The sequence below is a fragment of the Mus caroli genome, unplaced genomic scaffold (genome assembly GCF_978045245.1).
Source record: "Mus caroli unplaced genomic scaffold, Mus_caroli_1 scaffold_19, whole genome shotgun sequence".
Lineage (NCBI taxonomy): Eukaryota > Metazoa > Chordata > Mammalia > Rodentia > Muridae > Mus > Mus caroli.
The window spans coordinates 59,182,144-59,202,267 of NW_028227274.1; the positions used below are offsets into that span (position 1 = coordinate 59,182,144).

General features: G+C 49.2%; 1 protein-coding gene across 1 annotated transcript; it reads left to right on the plus strand.

Annotated features, from left to right (window-relative positions):
• Positions 1-13,626: 13,626 nt before the first annotated feature.
• On the plus strand, positions 13,627-19,327 carry Arsi (arylsulfatase family member I). The gene is made up of 2 exons (XM_021150996.3): positions 13,627-13,937; positions 17,772-19,327. Exons 1-2 carry the CDS (start codon positions 13,627-13,629, stop codon positions 19,180-19,182), a joined length of 1,722 nt encoding a protein of 573 aa, XP_021006655.1. The 3' UTR covers positions 19,183-19,327.
• Positions 19,328-20,124: the final 797 nt, after the last annotated feature.

The following is a 20,124-nucleotide window of genomic DNA, read 5'->3' on the forward strand; positions in this document are numbered from 1 at the left end:
ATAATTACAATTACAGCACATTTATAACTAACAGTATACATTATGTTAGAGAGCCTCTTTCTGGTGGGAAAATAGTCCCCATTTTGTCTAAGCATCTTTGAGCACTGAGCCTTCTGCTCCCAATTTTACAGGTCTGATAATTGGAAGAATTTTCCACAGCCTGCTGTCTGGCTCCTCTAATTTCATTTCTATTAGTGTGATGGGGCAAGATGGGGCCAAGGTTCCTCCATCTTGTGTTCTTGCTGAGGCCATTTCCAGGCTTAACTAGAATCTGATCTCCTTGATGGAGAATCTCATGGAAAAGTACCCAACTCTGTTCTAGGAAGCAAAGGTCAGGGAGTCCTAGCTAACTTATCTCCGCTGTTGTTAAAACTGCTTATTTATATGAAACCTCCTGCAGCTAAACGCTCATCTTAGCTTCTGTTAAAATTGTTTGCTTCAAGCTGCTTGTTCTGTGAACCTCCAACTGCAGCTGCTGAGATGCCTGCCTTTAAAATCCTTATATTCTGGACACTGGAGACTACATCTAGGTCCCTGAACATTTGGGGACCAGGTGGAATAAAAACTTTCAGTTGGCTATACATTGTGCCTGAGTGGCCATTTCTGCTGGGTCATCCATAACATTTGGAAGTCCCACTAAAACCCAAATGTTATGGGGAGCTCACCAGTGATGAATATTCATAAACTGTGCATAGCTAGTTAAAAGTCTTTATTTCAGCAGGTTGGGGTCACACCCAAGTGGTTGGGGAGGCAGGTGGAGCAGCTGGCTGGAATGAAAACTTTCAATTGGCTAGAAGCTATGTCTGTGTGGTTGTCTCTGGTGAGCTCCCTGTAACATTATTTCTACTGCTAGGTATGGGAAGGTATGCTGGCAACACCATCCAAGCTCAGGCCTGCACCTTTGTGTTGCTACTCAGTGTAAGTCATCTTACTGGGCATCAAGAACCATGAGAGAACTGGAGAGCTGGCTCATTCGTTAAGAGCACTTGCTACAGTTCTTGGGAGACAGAGGCAAGCAGATTTCTCTCTGTGAGTTGGAGGCCAGCCGGCCTATAGAGTGAGTTCCAGAACAGCCAGGGTACACAGAGAAACCCCGTCTCAAAAAACAAAACAAAACAAAAACAAACAAACAAAAAGAGCACTTGCTGCTCTTGAAGAGGACCCATGTTCAACTCCCAGCACCCACATGGCCGCTCACAACTGTCTCTAACTCCAGTTTCAGGGGATTCAACATACAGGCAGGTAAAACATCAATGTACACGGAATAAAAATAAAGTTAAAAAAGGAAAAAAAAACAAAACCAAACTTAAGGAGTTCTGAAAAGAACCAAGCATATGTGGGTGCATTTGTCAAGGTCCTCTAAAGAAACAGAGCTTATTAGATACCAGATTATTCAACCATGGCTATCTCCTGGCAGAAAGGCCAAGAATCTGGTAGTTGTTCAGTCTACGAGACTGGATGTCTTAGCTGTCCCAGTCTGATGCTGGGGTCTCAGGGAGGACCTAGAGAGCTGCCAGTCTTCCAGCAAAAGGGTAGCTCAGCGACATGGCAGAGCAGGTGAACGGGACAGCGGGAGCGAGGGCAAGAGAGCAAATGGGCAAAAAGCAAAAGCAAAGGCTTCCTTCTTGCTGGGCGTGGTGGCGCACGCCTTTAATCCCAGCACTCGGGAGGCAGAGGCAGGCGGATTTCTGAGTTCAAGGCCAACCTGGTCTACAGAGTGAGTTCCAGGACAGCCAGGGCTATGCAGAGAAAACCTGTCTCGAAAAACCAAAAACCAAACCCAAACAAAAAGCTTCCTTCTTCCATCTTCCTGAAGCTATGGCTCAGGGTTCGGTTCTTTGAATCTCAGAAGAACCAGAGTTAGTGAGGGACTTCCCACTTCCAATAATCCAATCAAGAAAAATCCTTCCCACTTGGGTCTTAGTTAATTCCACAAGTAGTCAACTTGCCAACCAAGATTAGCTATCAAAAGATGGGATTTAGAAGTCCACCAAATACAAATATTCAGTGCCCTCTCCCCCACTCCACCCTGAGTCAGAGCTCTCAAATGCCACAGCTATTCTGAGACTGCCAGACTTCAGGAAAAATGACAGTAAGGAGGTTGGGCAGAGAGAGGCACTGTCCATATCGGGCTGCAGTCAGTCCCGCACTGATGTGAACTAAAGCGACAGCGGAGCTGACTGGGAAGCCAGCGGCCATGGAAACACACTGCTGGGACCCCTCTGGGGCTTAGAGAGGGGTCAGCTTGGGGAGGGGTTCTGGAGGCTTAAGTTATGTGAGTTTCATGGCGGGTGTACTTCAGGTATGGGTCTCTAATTTCTGGTAGGTAGTCAGGAGGTTGAAGCAGGAGGATGGGAACTTTAAGGTCCGCCTTCTCTCAAAATAGGAAGGGCTGGGGTGAAACTCAGTAACAAAACATGCCCCTTGGGCGTAAGTTCTGTCCCCAGCACCGCAGATATCAGTAGGTTAATTAGTTACCTTAGATGATTTCAAATACCCCCTCCCCGAATTGAGTCCCTTTGGGCAAATTTCGGGTCTTTCCCCAAAGCTTTGAATTAGACACTGGAGATAGAGATAACGAAACTCTGTTGGTTCGAGCATGCTCCTAGAGTTGGCTCACCAATGGAGGGGGCAACAGTATAATCAAGGAAACTCTATATTCTGACACCAGGACGGAAGAAGTGGCTGTGACAGATGGCATGCAGGTCTAGCATACAAAAGTGTGAGGTCTGGGCAGAGCCTCCGAGAGTCCAGGTCTCCCTGTGTATCACACGAAGAGCTTGGCCACACTACCAAAGTTCAGTCTGCCCTGAACAACATGTTCAGTCTCCCTCCTAAGAGCAACTGTGAGGAGCTAGGGAGATCAAGAGTCATAGGATTAGCTCACGCGGAGGCACTGCCAGGCAGGCCCTGTGTGAAAAAGTAAAACCTTTTACATCTTTGTTTTTGTTTTATCCTGCTGATAAAAAAGCAGCCCCCCCCCCAGGAGGAGGGGGGAGCTTACAAGGCTTGAACACTGTCACCGGGCCAGGAAGGGTGGAGCTGGCGTTGAAAGCAGAGCCCTCAAGCATGAAGCTATATATATAAACTGTAAATAATTTTACAGGCAGAAGGGATTATTAGTAACGGCCTGTGCTGTTAATAATAGTAATTTTTAAAAAAAACCCTGAAAGGGAAATTCAAATAAATTCAAACAAATGTTTGTTTAGCACCTACTATGGGCTCACTAGGGGCTCCGAAGGAGACACATAACTAACTGTGAAACAGGCTCTCTCTGATCTGCAGAACCATAAACAGGCCCCAGGGGGTGTGTGCAGAGGGAAGGCCAGCATGGTCTAGGAGGCAGTCTTGGAAGAGGAGGCATTTGAACTGAACTTTAAAGTTTAAAGGGCTTCAAACTGTGTGTGTGTGTGTAAGGAGGGAACCAACTTGGGAAAGACCCAGACTGATCTAAAGAGCTCTTGGGGAAAGCTTCAGTATTTCTATGCAAAAACAACTTTCACACCAGAAGGGACTTCAAAAGTGATTGCCTAAGTAGAGAGCAGCAGTTACCATGGCAACAGAAGCATGCTTCATCCCTGTCATTAGTGAGCATCCCTGGTTCCTAGCCTTTAGCCAGGCCAGGAGGCCCGCAGGCTGGTTCCCTGAGAAGAAAAACTCAGCAGGACGGGTGCCCTGGGCGTGCGTGTGAGTCTTTAACAGGGAGGAAGGTCTGAACCTGAATCTGGGAAGCCTCTGCCTCCTGAGGGCTTAATGACATCTTGAAGGAACCAGAGCAGGTTGTGGCAACTCTGGGAGGGAGCGGGAAGGACATAGGCTCGAGAGGGGCTTTCAGGTCAGGAAGTGCTCACTGTGTATGTCCGTTTGCAGCCCAGACTCCTGGGTCAGCATCTGTCAGTCGCAGGGCCACTCAGACCTCCCAGGACCTCTGATGTCCACATGAAGAGGGGACACTGTAAGTGAAACCTCCTTGTCTGTCAACTGGAAGGTACTGTGAGAAATCTAGTAAAGCAGGTGTTGGGTTCAGGGTGGAAGCTGAGAAAACTCATTTCAGAGACAGAAAGCTTAAAAATGAAGCTTTATTTTCTGAGTGCTCAGGAGTGGGAATACAAACCAGCTGTTGCATTGACCAATCGTATTTTGACACAAGGAGTTAAGCAAGGAAGTTAACCTTGGTGATTGGGCTGGGTGTGGGGGCACACGCCTTTAATCCCAGCACTTGGGTGGCAGAGGCAGGTGAATTTCTGAGTTTGAGGCCAGCCTGGTCTATAGAGTGAGTTCCAGGACAGCCAGGGCTACACAGAGAAACCCTGTCTCAAAAAATCAAAACAAACAAAAAACACATTGGTGACTGGACCTTATTCTGGTCCCCTGAGTCAGCTTTTGCATTCAGGTCCCCTCCTAGACAATGGCCTGGAATTTTAGAATAATAAGGGAACAAGAGTGGCTGCACATAGTCTTTTTTTTTTTTTTTTTTTAGATTTATTTATTTATTTTGTGTATGTGAGCACAGTGTAGCTGTACAGATGGTTGTGAGCCTTCATGTGGTTGTTGGAAATTGAATTTTAGGACCTCTGCTCACTCTGGTCAACCTCACTCACTCAGTCCCTGCTTGCTCCGGCCCAAAGATTTATTTATTATTATACGTAAGTACACTGTAGTTGACTTCAGACTCACCAGAAGAGGGCATCAGATCTCATTATGGGTGGTTGTGAGCCACCATGTGGTTGCTGGGATTTGAACTCAGGACCTTCAGAAAAGCAGTCAGTGCTCTTACCCACTGAGCCATCTCGCCAGCCCCTGCACATAGTCTTAAGTCAAGGTAGGCAGCACATTTATGACTTGTGTGCCTTAGTTAGATAACGGGATAACAACATCTTCCTTCTTTACATCCTTCACTGGTTAACAGACAAACACAAGAAAGGCCTGTTCCAGGCCTGGGGACAGTTCTGACCCTGCCAGCAAGGGGGAGCTTCTTCCTGAGGAGCTAGACTCAGGAAACTGTCTCCTTACCCAGGCGTTAGGATCAAGTGAGGCCTAGATTCAAATCCTAGCTTTGACACTCTCTAGCTGTGTGAGCTTGGGCCAACTTCCTGCTTTTTCCGTGTCTCCTGGTTTGTTCCTCGGTGGGACACAGGTGATAAAAAGTTTACCCAGTTCGCAGGGCTGTGTGAGGATGAAGTGAGACAGCTGATTTCTAAAGTCACACTGATAACCTATCGATCAGGTATTCAGTAAATGTGAGCTTTTAAAGAACTACTGCTTCTGTGTGGGTGGGTGCATGTGTTTGTGTGCGTTTGCACATGTGCATGTGTGAACACTTAACGTCTGTGTTGGTATGCTTGCAAGTGTATGTGTGTGTACTTGTGAGTGAGGTACCTGTGAGTGTATGTGAGTGTACCTGTGAGGTCAGAGGACAGCCTCCGGTCTTGTTCTTAGGCACCATCCTTTGTGTGTGTGTGTGTGTGTGTGTGTGTGTGTGTGTGTGTGTGTGTGTGTGTGTGTGTGCATGTGTGTATATATGTATTTTTGACAGGCTCTCTCACTGGCTTGGAACTTACTAAGTAGACTGGCTGTCTGATAAACCCCAGGAATCCACATGTTTCTGCTTCTCCAGTGCTAATAGTCCCAAGCAGGCACTACTACTATGTGCCTGTTTTGTGTGTGTGTGCGCGTGTTTCTTTTAAACATAGGTTTTGGAGATTGAGCTCAGGTCCCAGTGCTTGCAAAACAATGGCTTTGTTGACCGACCTATCTCCCCAGCTGGTATTATTGCTTCTGGATGTCAGCTTGGTGTGAAGGGTTCCTGCCTCTTGCAGGGCCTCCTAATAGTTTGTGCTAATGGTCTGTCTTAAGAAAGATAGACAGGGCTAAGGAGGTGGCTCAGTGGTTAAAAACACTCACTGCTCTTCCAGAGGTCCTGAGTTCAGTTCCCAGCAACCACATGATGGCTCACAACCATCTGTAATGGGATCCAATGCTCTCTTCTGGTGTGTCTGGTATGTCTGGTGTGTCTGGAGTACAGCTACAGTGTAGTCACATAAATAAAATAAATAAGTCTTTAAAAAGAAATAAAGAGAGAAAGAAAGGTTGGTAACAAAACAGACATGGTGTCTGAATCCTTGCCTCCCACGTGCCCAGGAAGAAGGGATACAGCTTATACTGAATGGCAGCTGTGAGCATTGCCTTATAGGCAACTTGGCCCATCGAAAATATCAGAGGAGAAAAACAAGGGGAGCTTGGCAATGCAGATTTTTGTCCTTGTAGAAATAGAATCTAAGTGTACTTACAGTATAATCTGAGTCCAGTGATGTCATCATCACAGCAGTGGAGTTGTGGGAGAGCCTCTCCTACGCTAGGCACTGTGCTAAGAGCGGCACAAACCTTGCCCGTAGTCACCACACCGCAACCGTAGTTAATAGGTTTTGTTGTTTTTACTTTATAAATTAGGAAACTTCCGACACAGGAATGTTTAACTTTGGTAAAATGTACACAGCCCCCAAGTAGAAGAGTGGGATTAAAATATGGGCAAGCTGGCTTTAGACAGTTAACTAGGACATTCTGTGATGTGTGGGTCTGTGCATATGGAGGTCAGAGGTCAGCATTAGACATTTGGATCACCTACTTTCTTTTTTTTTTTTTTTTTTTTGGTTTTTCGAGACAGGGTTTCTCTGTATAGCCCTGGCTGTCCTGGAACTCACTTTGTAGACCAGGCTGGCCTCGAACTCAGAAATCCGCCTGCCTCTGCCTCCCGAGTGCTGGGATTAAAGGCGTGTGCCACCACGCCCGGCTTGGATCACCTACTTTCTACCTGACTTTTCGACGCAAGGTCTCTCACTGAATCTGGAGCTGCTCACCAGTTCAGCCACACTGGCTGGCCGGTGAGACCAAGTTCCTCCTGTCTCTGTCTTGCTAGCATCATGATCACACAGGTGCCGTAACACCAGTTTTAATTTGTAAAAACTATATTTTTTCTCTTTTAAGTGGGTTATTGTCTAGTAAACTCAGGTCCTCGTGTTTTATAGAGTGAACCATCTTCCCTGATTGACATTCTTCTTTACTTTTCTGAAACCACGAAGCCCTTACTTTATATCAAGGTGCTAGAGTCCCCTTAGGGACTGGGGGACTAGAGGACAGCCTGTCAATCTCTCTTTTGGGGGAGACTTCCATTTGTCTTGATAATCTCCCTCTGTTTTTCTGGGATTTTACCTTTTTCTTTGAGAGCGAGAGAAGGGGTTGGGTGGGGAAGCACATAGAAGAAAACCTTGGCTGACCATTGGGGATGGTGGCTTCCAGACATCAAAGTGGGCAGCGGAGCCCCGGATGGATGGGCTGGAAGCAGGCCTCAGTCCCCTTAGGCTTTCCTTCCGAAACTGGCAGAGGCCCTGAAGGGAACTTCTAAGAGCCAAGAGAACAAGTCTTTTCATGTGGCCTCCCTTTGAGCTGGCCTCTGGGTGGGGTTGGGGTCGGTGGGTGGAGGGTGGGGAGCGTGTGGAGAGGTGAGGCCACAGTCAGGTTGGGAAAACAGATTGGGCAGCGGCTGTGAGCACAGGGCCTCCATTGTGCAGCTGGCTCTTGCTTTCAATAACTGGCTCTGAAGAAGGTTTCATTGAATGCCAGAGAAAGGAGCCATTGAAATGCCTGGGGCTGGGAGTCCATGAAGGGTTAAAGACAGGGGCTAAGTCACTGTGGCTCTTGCTGCTCCTGGCTTAGGTAGATGTCCCACACAGGGTCCCTATGCACTGAGACCAGGACTTAGAGAGACCACTCAGAGGGTAGGATGCAAAGATCAAGCTAATGGGTACCCCCATGTAAAGTAGGGAAACCCTCTTTCTTCCATGAACCACATTGTCCAAGTAATATTTAATAAGTAACAGGCCTTCAAGATGCCCTGTGGGCCTGCCTTCCGGGGACAGTGACCTATGAACAGGCCTGTCTCTTCAGGACTTCTTAAGAGTGCTCTCCGGGTGCTCCACCACTCTCTCAGTGGCACAGCCAGCATGACATTGTTAAGCCGCTTTCTAATGATCATTAACTATTGTAAGTCTCACTGTCCCCCCAGAGAGCGTGGGCAGACTGGTAAGAACAGCCGTCACTAAAACAGGTGACTGAGCAAACCTGGAAACTCTCTTTGGAGGGACTTTCTCCAAAAGGACTAGCTGGTTAGGAGGTCATGGTTGGGCTGTCAGGGGGGCACCAGAAATGGGGTGCGGTACCCTTATACTCAGGACCACATGCTTTGTTTCCAGCAATGGAGGACTGTGTGGCCCGAGATATGTATACCTATGAAATGGAGGTACCTGTGTGGATGCTACAAAGAACAGGCAGAAGGTAGTGACATGATCTGCCGCTGAGACGGGCACACACAATGACTCGCTATGACGAACCTCCAGTGCCACAGTGGTGTGGCTCCTTGGTTGTCACAGAACTCTGGGAAGACGTGACTGTCTCCAGAAGCCAAGTCTGCTGGAAGGATGTCCTGGGCCTGAAAGGAGCTGGCACTCTTTATTTTCAGGTCAACCATTCCGGATAAAAACATTAAAAAAACCAGAAAGGGGCTGAGGAGGTATCTTGGTTGGTAAAGTCCTTGCCTCGTACACATGAAGGTCTGAATTGAATCCCCAGAATCCATATTAAAAACGTGCACAGGGTGGTATACTGGTGATTTGCTAGGAGGCAGCGTCGGCAGGATCCCTGAGGCTCACTGGTCAGCCAGCCTAGTGTTTCAAAAAGACAAGGCGTATAGTGTTCTGAGGAAGGTCACTCTGACCTTTGAAAACACGGACACACAGACACATAGACACACACACAGAGACATACCCACCACATATACACAAAGACACAGAGGAGAGACACTCACACATACAAACACCATACACACACATATACACACCACACATACAACACATACATACACACACACACACAGAGGCATTTCTTGTCTTATAAACAGTCTCTCGAATAGGTTTTAAATAACCCATCACTTCCTCTGTTCTGGGTGTTGACTGGGTGAAGGCCCTGGATCTGTTTTAGAGATCTAGCTCTTTGCTCTAGCACCACATGCTCTCGAATTCCCAGGCTTTTGGAATTCACCTGCCTGATTTTGTTTATTCTTGTTATTTCTTTCTAATGCTTCTCTGTGTGCCTACATTACTATAAAATGAGCATTCGCCTCCAGCTACCTTTATATATGTCCTCTGAGATGTGTCTGATACTCTTGGAATGGGAATAACATGATTTCCTTGCAAGAATTGTGTCTAAAGTGAGAGGCAGAAGGCTTAGAGTAGGGAAGGCTTGAGAGGCCCCCTTCCTACATAGGGGATGAACTCTGTGATATTTCTGACGATCAGAGGCCTGCTGTAAATCTTGCAAATCTCTGATATAGTCCAGCCTAGACAAATGCCCTTCAGTGAGATGTCAGCACACATAGTTAGTATATAGGGTCTTTGCCAAGGACTGTAACCAGAAGGATCTATTTAGCTATATATAAAATAAGATAATTTTAGTTAAAAGATGACTAAATATACATATACATATATCCACTCACATGCACAGATATATCAATGACAGAGTCACAGAAGAGACTCACCCAGTTTTTCACTTTAATATCTCTGCACCCTAAAAAGCTGTCTTGGGAACAAATGACTAGAATAATGTCCCTTTTAAGTTGGAGAAACCTTTCCAAGTCTCCTCGTATTGCCTTCTCTTTTGGTTCAGGAAGCTCACCTCTACACAGCTGGGCATCTTACTCCTTTCTTGCTTAGATCTGGGAATGGGAAACTCACTTTTTTTTTTCCTGAGTCTAACTTCATGGGTGGAAATGAAATCTGTGACAGCTAGGAAGTAACAGAGCTACACCCCTGCCATGTCTGATCTGCATGTCGTGGGAAGATGTTAAGTTTCTTGCAGTGTTTTGATGTGGATGTCTTGTGGGGGGTAAGGGATAGGAACACATGTATGCGAATGGGAAGCAGATAGTGAGATGGGGGCATCCGTGAGAGCATCGTCTAGGAAGCAGCTAGGTCTGGAGGCAGCGGGATGCTCCACATCTGGATTAATTTGGCCAGAGAGTGGCCCTGAACTTGAGATACCTTGGTATTCTGGGTATATGTGTGTGTGTGTGTGTGTGTGTGTGTGTGTGTGTGTGTGTGGTGGGGAGTGCTGACGAACTTTGTCCCAGGAAAGAGGGCAAGTACCCTGGGAAAGACACACAAGAAGATAACTGGCTCATCGTGTAAGCCACATGACCTGAATCCGCATTACACTGTTTATTTCCACCCTGTGGTTTCGGAGCCTTTGAAAATGTCTGCTCCAAATGTTCCAGCCTGGCAGTAGTAATGGTATTTAAGATGGAGTCCTGGGTCTGCATTTATTTCCCTAGAGCATTGGTGGGGACAATGACTTCTGAGGCACGCTAGGTTTCTACTGTAAGTTTGGGGGGTTACCGAAAGACTGCGTTCAAGTGTTGGGAAAGAAGGGCTGGGCTCCAATAGTGCGTCTGTCTCCCGCTTCTCTCCCCTGGACATTCATCCACTGTTGACTGTCCTTTTGTTAAGGAAACTGTCGGAGTGTTTATAAAAGAAATCCCTTAAACTGGCCTGGAATCTGCCTCCTAGTGACTCTAACCCACAAGACTCAGTTCTCAAAAGCAGGGAGCAGAACAATGGACCATCTGCAGCTGCTGAGTGCTGACTCTGAGCAGGACACTTCACAGAGCGTGGTAGTGTCTCTCATTTGTGTGATTATCTCATTTCACAGATGGAGAAATTGACTGGGAGAACAATAACACAACTTGCCAAGGCAAGACCCCAAATAAGTATCAGAATTTGAACTCAGACAGTCTGACGTCAGAGCCTTGTCCTCAAAATACTGTCTGTGTACGACAGCCCCCGTGGGGTTGTGCAGCCTGGGACCCTATCCTTTTAGGCCTTTGGGGGAGGGGCCAGACTAAAACTGCAGCCTGTTTACCTTGCCATCTCTCTTGGTGTATGAATAAGGGGAAGGTCACATTGGCCAATAGTCTGGGACAAACTTAGAGACTGAAAAGCCCTCATCCTTGTGACCTCTAGTGACTCACCTTGTCACCCAGGACAACCTTGCAGTAGCCTCCGGAAGCACCGTTTTAGCAAACGCTCCCTGGGGAGGCTGTGCTCTTCCTGTCTGTCCTCAGCATCTCTTTTGCCAGAACAACAGGCTGCTTTCCCTTTTGATAAATCTGGTCACCCTAAATATGGGGCTTGGAGCAAACGGGAGCACTGGCCCCACGCAGCCCTCATTTCCAAATGCAGATTCGGACTGCGCTGCTATTTTGGAGGTTCTGATTTCCTTCCACACACAGTGGTTTTCAGTAGGAGATGAGGGATCTTGGCAGGAGAAAGGTGCTAGGAGGGAAGACATACCTGGGAGTTTTTGATTCTAAGACACTGGCCTTTAAGACTATGGATCCATCGCACAGTGGTCACACAACAAAGGGAAGTTTGGCATCGTTAATCCCTTTTGTTGGCTAGCAGTGTCCACGCTAAACAACGAAGTTCTAAGAGCAAGATGGCTCAGCAGGTAAAGCCAAAGCTTACCGGCCTGGGTTTCACTCCCTCAAGCCACAGGTCCCGGCAGTCTCAAACCCACCCATATACACACATAGAAAACTAACTAAATAAGCAAATAAATACAGATTAGTAAAAAAATTGGAACTTATGCAGAGCCACATCAGTTCCTGCCCCTCCAAACCCTCAACTGCGCAAAAGTCAGTACCACTGTTTATGTCCAAAAAGACAGCCCGTGGTCACTTCAGGCTGGATGCTGACCGGGAAAATAGAAGGATGACTGACAGAGAGAAAACCCCACTTACAGCATTTCTCAGAAACCTGTGAAATGGGTTTCCATCTGACAGGAAGAACCACTTCTGCCTGAGGTATTGGGTTCTCTATTGGCATATACTACGTGACATATTGAAGCCCACACTAACCTCCAGGCTCCTACCTGTGGTGCCCATCAAGGCCACTGGCTGTTCTGGTCCACAAGCCCCCCTTCCTGGCTTTTCTTGCTATTCTTCCACTATGCTAACTCCTGGGCTGCTCCATGCTACAGGTTTCTCTTCTGACCCAGCAGGTTCCCATTATAACAAGTAAGGCTTCTCTCTGCCACACTGATAGCCCTGGCAGTCACCAATATACCTCTCCGCCCCGAACCCCAGGTAGCCATGATGGCTTTGGGCTCCCCGCAAATGCCTCTGGCTATTCTTTTTCTACCACCTGTGAGAGAGCCACTCAGCAGTTTTATATTTACAATAAACCCTTCTTCTTTACATCCGCAGAGTGGTCCAGTTCAGTGGCTTCATGGGGCCCTCGCCCTTACTGGTCAAAGTTGCCCATGGGCACTTGATGGCTAGATCTAGTCCTCGGCTAGGTTTGCTGTGGCCCACACAGTGCTTAAATTAGTTAGAAACACTTAACAATGGGAACAGCCGCCCCTGTCTCACCATAACGTTTGACTTGAATGTCCCTGCTTATCTTCTTGGAGGGGAGTTGGCCGTGGTGGTTGCAGGAACCCATTAACTTACTCATCCATTGCATTCATTCAAGCAACAGGGTTGAGAACAGACAGTGTTGAGCTCTTCTTACTGTTCATGGAGGGATCCTGTGGATATAAGATGTATACAACACTTTTGCCATCTAGATCAGCCATGCACCCTTAGCACCTTATAACCAGCTAAGAAGTGGTGTGAGGAAGATAAGAGGTGGAGGGAAGAGAAGCTGTCAGAGTCAGGAGGAAGCTGTCATTCCAGCAGTCCATTGTTCTGTGATTTAGCAAACCTAGTTCCTGGTCATCCCAGGACCTTGGTCTCTCCATCTCTAGAAATGACCCAGTTGGCTGGGAAAATGAACTGGACTTTTCTAGGGCTGGCATTCATCTGCTAAGACTCCATGATCTAGGAATGTCAGGCCGATCTATTCCGGAATTGTTCCACTGAATTCCAAGCAATCCCCCTCCCTTCTCTGGAGTCCGGGCCAGGAGCAGGCCTTAGAACTAGCGGCCACAGCGGGTCTGGGCTGCCTGCCCGGGGGCGGGACCTTTTTCGGGCGTCCCACCCCTCCACCTGGATTCTCAGCCCGGCAGATGTTACAACTTTTTCGCCCTGCTCTTGGGCTGTGTCACTTCCCAGACCCGCCCAGCCCGTGTCTCCCTCCCCTTCCCCCTGTGGGGTCCTGCCCACCTCCCAGCCTGGAGCGCTGCTTTGCGGGGACACCAGGCGGGGTCAGAAGCTCAGCTAGGGGAATTGGGGGTCGGGGGAGGGAGGAGAAATGGAAAGCAGAAGCGAGAGAAATTAAGAGGCGGGAGGGATCGGGGTAAAAGGGAAGCGGAGAGTCCGGGGATGGTGGAGAGCACTTTTGGGAAGCCTCCACTCCACGACTCAGGCTGGCCCGTCAGAGCTGGGGGAGAGGGCTGCGGGAGGAGGCTCGGCGGGAGCCTGACCTTCCCGGAGTGCCCTTCTGCCCGTCCGCGGGTCCTGGACGAGAGCCCCGAGGGCTCTGACTGCATCCAGGCGGGCGGGAGAGCAGGCGTTGCGCCCCTAGCGCGGCAGGCTCTGAGGTCCTGGGAACCCCGCTCTCCCAGACCGGTGTCGCAATGCATGCTCTCTCAGGATTCTCCCTGGTCAGCCTACTCAGTTTGGGCTACCTGTCCTGGGATTGGGCTAAGCCCGGCCTTGTGGCTGATGGGCCTGCCGAGGCTGGCGATCAGCCTTCGGTGGCTCCACCGCAGCCTCCACACATTATCTTCATCCTCACCGACGACCAAGGGTACCACGACGTGGGATACCATGGCTCAGATATCGAGACCCCAACGCTGGACCGGCTAGCAGCTGAGGGCGTCAAACTGGAGAATTATTACATCCAACCCATATGTACACCTTCGAGGAGTCAACTCCTCACCGGCAGGTAGGCATGGCCCAGACCCGAGGGACTGGGTGTCAAACCCCCAGCACACCCAGTTGGTAGGTTGCAAACCCTGCAGAATAGCTCTGTGCACGGACCTGAGGAACACGTGTTACCAGCTAGCTTTGCCTGCAACATCTGTTAGCTCATCCATAAGTCCCTTGCCCTTTTTGGACCTGTTTCCCCAACTCTCATAGTTCAAGGCTTCTGATTATCTTCGAGACCTTCTCTGAGGTCCACAGTTGGTTCCTTTGTTTAATCAGAAGAATCTTTGACTCTTATTTTGAATTCTGTGCATATTGACAGATATGGAGTCAGTTCAAAAGTCACTTGACTCTCAGTTTCCTGGTCCATAAAAATGGACTGAGGGAGAGTTTCTATCCTGAGGAGGAATAGTGAAAGGTGAAGGAATTAGGTGTAATTTGCCAGGCATTCAATAAAGACAGTCTCTGTCTGTATTACCGGAGAGATTTGGGTCCTGTGCCGGTGATGGCACCATTGGGAGAAGACCAAGGAACTGGTAAGATGCAGAGACCTGTAGCCTGAGGCTGGTTGCTTCCCTTCTCCAAGTCTCCAAGTTTTCTCATCTAAAGAATCCTCCCAAATTGTGTGAAGAGAACGGAGAGCTGGGGATCACCAGAGAAAAAATGCTGGGAAACCAAAGGGGGTTGTGGCAGGCAAACTCCCTTTGCTTAGGAGACAATCCCTGGGTTGGGCTGAAGCTAATCCTCTTTGGAAGGAGGCCATCGCCTGCTTTGGGATCACTAGCGAGATCTCAGGGCCATGGGCCACCTCTCTCCGTTTCCTGGGTGGGACAATGAGGCATGGAATCAAGGAGAGGCCAGCTTGATGTTTCTGCCCAACTTCAGAGTCATGTGAAAGAGAGGGTTACGAAGTCAGACCCTGGGCTGGCGGCTTGGAGCTGGAAACCAAACTGTGGTGTCCTTTTCTCTTTCCACCTGTATTCCGTCTGTCTTTTAGATCCAGGGATTGTGAAGAAGGGCAGGGAGGGGGAGACAGGTGGGAGGTTTGTGTTGCAGAGGTGGCTCAGTAGTGGCAGCAGACCCTGGCATGGGACAGTGGAGAGGTAGGACAGTCTGCATTTCGAGTTTCCCAGTTGATGTTTCTCTCCCCAGGTCGACGTGACATTGGTTAACTGCTGAGTGGACAGTTAGTGCAGCACTCCAGGCTCTTACTGGTGAAGTTAGTCGAGCATTACAGAGCCAGCCGTGTCTGCCCTCCACCCTCAGCAGCTACCTCTGTCTCACGGATGCTCGCTCCACGGCTTGGTGGCTTGGCTTGGTGGCGTTTGCTTATGCAGCCAGTCCTGTTTGGTGTAGCTGGAGAGAGCCAAAGTGTCTTATGTTACTCACTGACAAATGGACTTTGGCAAGGCTTAGTGGGCCCACCCACATTACAGAATCAGTGCTTCAGAGGCACCCCACCCTTATGTGGAGACACTCAGCTGGGATACTGGGCCCCTAGGATGCTTCTCCTGTCAGTTCCAATCATCTCTCAGCTTGTCCTGGGTCTAAAACAGTTCTACTGTTGGCCAGCTGTCTGGCTTTGGGTCACATTGCTACACTTTGGGGGCTTCAGTTTCAATATTTGTAGAATGGAGATGATGATAATGTTTCATACGTATTTTACAAGAGAGGTTTAGGTTGGTGAAATGTCTCAGCAGGTACAAGTACTTCCCGTGTAGGCCTGGTTACTGGACTCAGTTCCTGGAACCCACTATGGAAAGAGAGCTGATTCCAGAAAGCCACCCTCTGACTGACTGTGCATGCCTTGGCATGAGTTGGCCCAAACTCATGCACGCATAAGACATGCGCACACACACACATTATTAATAATAGCTAATAAATAAATAAATAAATAAAGATAATTAAAAAGCAAAACAAAACAAAAAAGAGGCCTGGTAGTGCAGGCAGGCCTGTAATCCCTATAAACTATTTAGGAAGCTGATACAGTGCTGGCTTGGGCTTGCTTGAGTTCATTCAAGATGAGCTTGGTTGACTAAGTGAGGTTCTGTGTCAAGATAAAAAGTAAAAAAAAAAAAAAAAATGCTGGGGACATAATATAACTAAGTGGTAGAATGCTTCCAGAGCATGCTCAAGGCTGGAAGTTCAAAACAAATTCACACACACTCACACACATACACACACTCACACATACACACTCACACACACACTCACACTCACACACACATACACACACATACACACTCACACTCACACAATCACACACATTCACACACACTCTCACATACATTCTCACACACACGCACACACACACACACACACTCTCTCGTGTGCACACACACTCATGGGGTACAGGGAGAATTGAATGAGCGAATGCTTTCATGTGGCTCTAAGTCTTAAGAATGGCCTTAAGATAAGGAAGCAGTCTGGTGTCAAATACCAGGCTAACTCAGCTGCCTAGGGGAAAGGATAGGTGTGGAATTCTAACTCCCTTGTGACATCCCAGGTGGCTTTACTTGCAACTCTTAAAGACACCTCAAACAGATCACGTGGGTCATGCAGATCTCAGCAGCAAAAGATGTGGTACAAATATATAAAGGAAGCTCAGGAAGTGGCAAGGCATTGACTGCTGCATCAGCCTCGGGGGGAGGGCTTGAGCTCACAGCAGGTGGGGGATGTGGGGTGGGGGCCGCTGGTCTCATAAAGCCCAGGAGCAGGGCAGCTCTCAGGGATTTCCCGTTCCAGCCAGCTCACTCACACCTGCGAACGCCAACTGGTCCCATGTGGGAGGAGGTGGCCAGTCTACTTTTGAAAACACTGCTGCTTGGACTGTTTGGTTTCATGTTCAAGTCTCAGAGCTGCCCTTGACTGCTGAGTGACCTTGAGCAAAACCCCTCTGCCCTCTGCCCTTTGTTGACATTTTTTTCTTTTTAAAGTAGATGAAAAAGCTAAAAGAGGATTTGGTTCACTTCTGGCTTCCAAACCCTCTGAATTCATTCATTCGTTCATTGATTCATTTGTTTGTTCACTCTATTAGTAACTGAGGGAGCTTTAAGTACCACTGAGGTGTGAGGAATACAAAGACAATCCCATTCTATTATCACCGGGCCCAAGAAGTCAGTTGTAATCCTAGGGCCAAGTCGACCATGAAGGTATTCACCAAGTCCCTGCTGCAGGGAAGGAAGAGGACCCAGAAACAATGTAACTCACTCTGAGTGAGCAATGAGAGACTATACTGGGGTGGGCTTCCAAGGAGTGGGAGTTTGCCTGGGAGATGGAGACTTGGTATACCCAGGTTCTGTGCTAAGTTTACAGCTTAGAGCTCAAGGACTCACTCAGGTCTGGAGCCTGCCTGTGCTGGGATGCAGAGCCCACTCTTCCTACTAGCCATGTGAGTCACCACCGAGCTCTAGGGTTCCTTATTTGGGAGGCGGGAATAATAACATGCACTTCCTAGTTTGCAGTGAGGATTTGAGCCAATTCAAAGGGAGCGTGATGCTGAACATACAGCAAGAGCTTGGTGTTAGCTCTTACTGATGTCGTGCCCAAGCCTGCCTCCACTCTTCATGCCCCAGCTTCCTGGCTATGTTGTCCTGGGCAGTGAACGTAACTGTTCTGAGTTATTGCATCTCATCAATAAGTTGGCATACATACCTGCCTTGGCTGATGTGCCGGTTTGAGATAAAGTAGTGTAGGTGCTTAGCCCTTTGGTGGTATCTGTTGCTTTCGTTCCTGTTCTGGCTGGTGGCATCGGACCAGCATCCATCTCGGTGCAACTAGGGAATGCTGATTGGGAGCAGTGGTTTGTATGTAGCTCACCTTTGTTTCCCATATATCAATCTCTCACCCCCAGGTACCAGATCCATACAGGATTGCAGCACTCCATTATCCGCCCACGGCAGCCCAACTGTCTGCCCCTGGACCAGGTGACGCTGCCCCAGAAGCTACAGGAGGCAGGCTACTCCACCCACATGGTGGGCAAGTGGCATCTGGGCTTCTACCGGAAGGAGTGCTTGCCTACCCGCAGGGGCTTCGACACCTTCCTGGGTTCCCTCACAGGCAATGTGGATTATTATACCTACGACAACTGTGATGGCCCAGGGGTTTGTGGGTTTGACCTGCACGAGGGTGAGAGCGTGGCCTGGGGGCTCAGCGGCCAGTACTCCACTATGCTCTATGCTCAGCGTGCAAGCCACATCCTGGCCAGCCACAATCCCCAGAATCCTCTCTTTCTCTATGTGGCCTTCCAGGCAGTACACACACCCCTACAGTCACCTCGAGAATACCTATACCGCTACCGCACGATGGGCAACGTAGCGCGGCGCAAGTACGCAGCCATGGTGACCTGCATGGACGAGGCTGTGCGCAATATCACCTGGGCCCTCAAGCGCTATGGTTTCTATAACAACAGTGTCATTATCTTCTCCAGTGACAATGGTGGCCAGACCTTCTCGGGGGGTAGCAACTGGCCCCTTCGAGGACGCAAGGGTACTTACTGGGAAGGTGGTGTGAGGGGCCTGGGTTTTGTCCACAGCCCACTGCTAAAGAAAAAGAGACGGACCAGTCGGGCCCTGGTCCATATCACAGACTGGTACCCAACACTGGTGGGTCTGGCAGGCGGTACTACATCAGCAGCTGATGGGCTGGATGGCTATGACGTGTGGCCGGCCATTAGCGAGGGCCAGGCCTCACCACGCACAGAGATCCTACACAACATCGACCCCCTCTACAACCATGCCCGGCATGGATCCTTGGAGGGTGGCTTTGGGATCTGGAATACAGCAGTGCAGGCTGCTATCCGAGTTGGGGAGTGGAAGCTACTCACCGGAGACCCAGGCCATGGTGACTGGATTCCACCTCAGACACTGGCCTCCTTCCCTGGCAGCTGGTGGAACCTGGAGCGGATGGCCAGCATCCGCCAGGCTGTGTGGCTCTTTAACATCAGTGCTGACCCTTACGAACGAGAGGACCTGGCTGGCCAGCGACCCGATGTAGTCCGCACCCTGCTGTCTCGCCTGGCTGATTATAACCGTACTGCCATCCCTGTGCGTTACCCAGCTGCGAACCCTCGGGCTCATCCTGACTTTAATGGGGGTGCTTGGGGGCCCTGGGCCAGTGATGAGGAGGAAGAAGAGGAGGAGGAAGAGGAGGAAGGCAGAGCTAGAAGTTTCTCTCGGGGTCGCCGCAAGAAGAAATGCAAGATTTGCAAGCTTCGATCTTTTTTCCGTAAACTCAATACCAGGCTGATGTCCCACCGGATCTGATGGCTTGGGGTGGCAGGGAATCTCAGTTCCCCTCAGACACTCTCCCTTTGCTGGTTCTCAGGGAGGAGGCAAAGGTCAAGTCTTCATCTGCAGGCATGTGGAGGGAGGACACAGAAGCCCTCAGCTGAATAGGGTGGGACTTGGGGAAGGGCAGCAACCAGGATGGGTTGCCTGGGTCACAATCCTGCCTCTCTCTTGATGTGTTTCTCTTTTGCCCTCAGGTCACCTATAGCAGCATTCTGCCTCAGTCTCACCCCTAAGATGAGCTCGGGTGACTTTAGGACTCCAGTGTACACCGGTGTCTGGGGCCATGGCAGGGTTTCTTGCTGACCTTGCCACCTTCCAGACAACTTGAGTCCATGAGCCCTCTTTCCAGGTCTCTGTGGTGCTCTTGGATGTCAGCTGGAGTATGGCCAGCTGGCTGCTGCTCTGTTGAACAGCTCAATGAGAGAACGGACAGGGTAGGCTCTGAGAAATCTTTACGTTCCGGGAGCCTCAAGACTTGGGAGCCTAGTGGAATTCTTCTCTTTTGGTCCCCAACATCCAGGGTGGGGGAAACTGGCTGAGCCTGAGCCACTGCATAGTGAGGGTGGGGGAAACAGCTGTGAAAGGAGCCTTTGATTTGGTCTTGAACACAGTTCTTCCCCACAGGGCCTTGATTTCCCTACTTGCAAAGGAGTAGGGAAATGTGAGCCTTGGCTCTGCCTACCTCACGGTGCTGTAGAAAACTGGCCAGGCTGATGGTTGTGGAGGAGCCCGTGAACTTGATTAAAGTGCCATTATCCAGACACAAGAGATGCTGGTCTGTGTGTGTGTGAGTGTGTGTGTGTGTGTGTGTGTGTGTGTGTGTGTGTGTGTGTGTGTGAGTGTGTGTGTGTGTGTGTGTGTGAGTGTGTGTGTGTGTGTGAGTGTGTGTGTGAGTGTGTGTGTGTGTGTGTGTGT

Excerpts from the sequence above, each read along its gene's own strand:
- Arsi (XM_021150996.3), top strand. The coding sequence starts at position 13,627 with ATGCATGCTCTCTCAGGATTCTCCCTGGTCAGCCTACTCAGTTTGGGC. Across the intron at positions 13,938-17,771 it reads AGTCAACTCCTCACCGGCAG|GTACCAGATCCATACAGGAT; the intron begins GTAGGCATGGCC and ends TCTCACCCCCAG.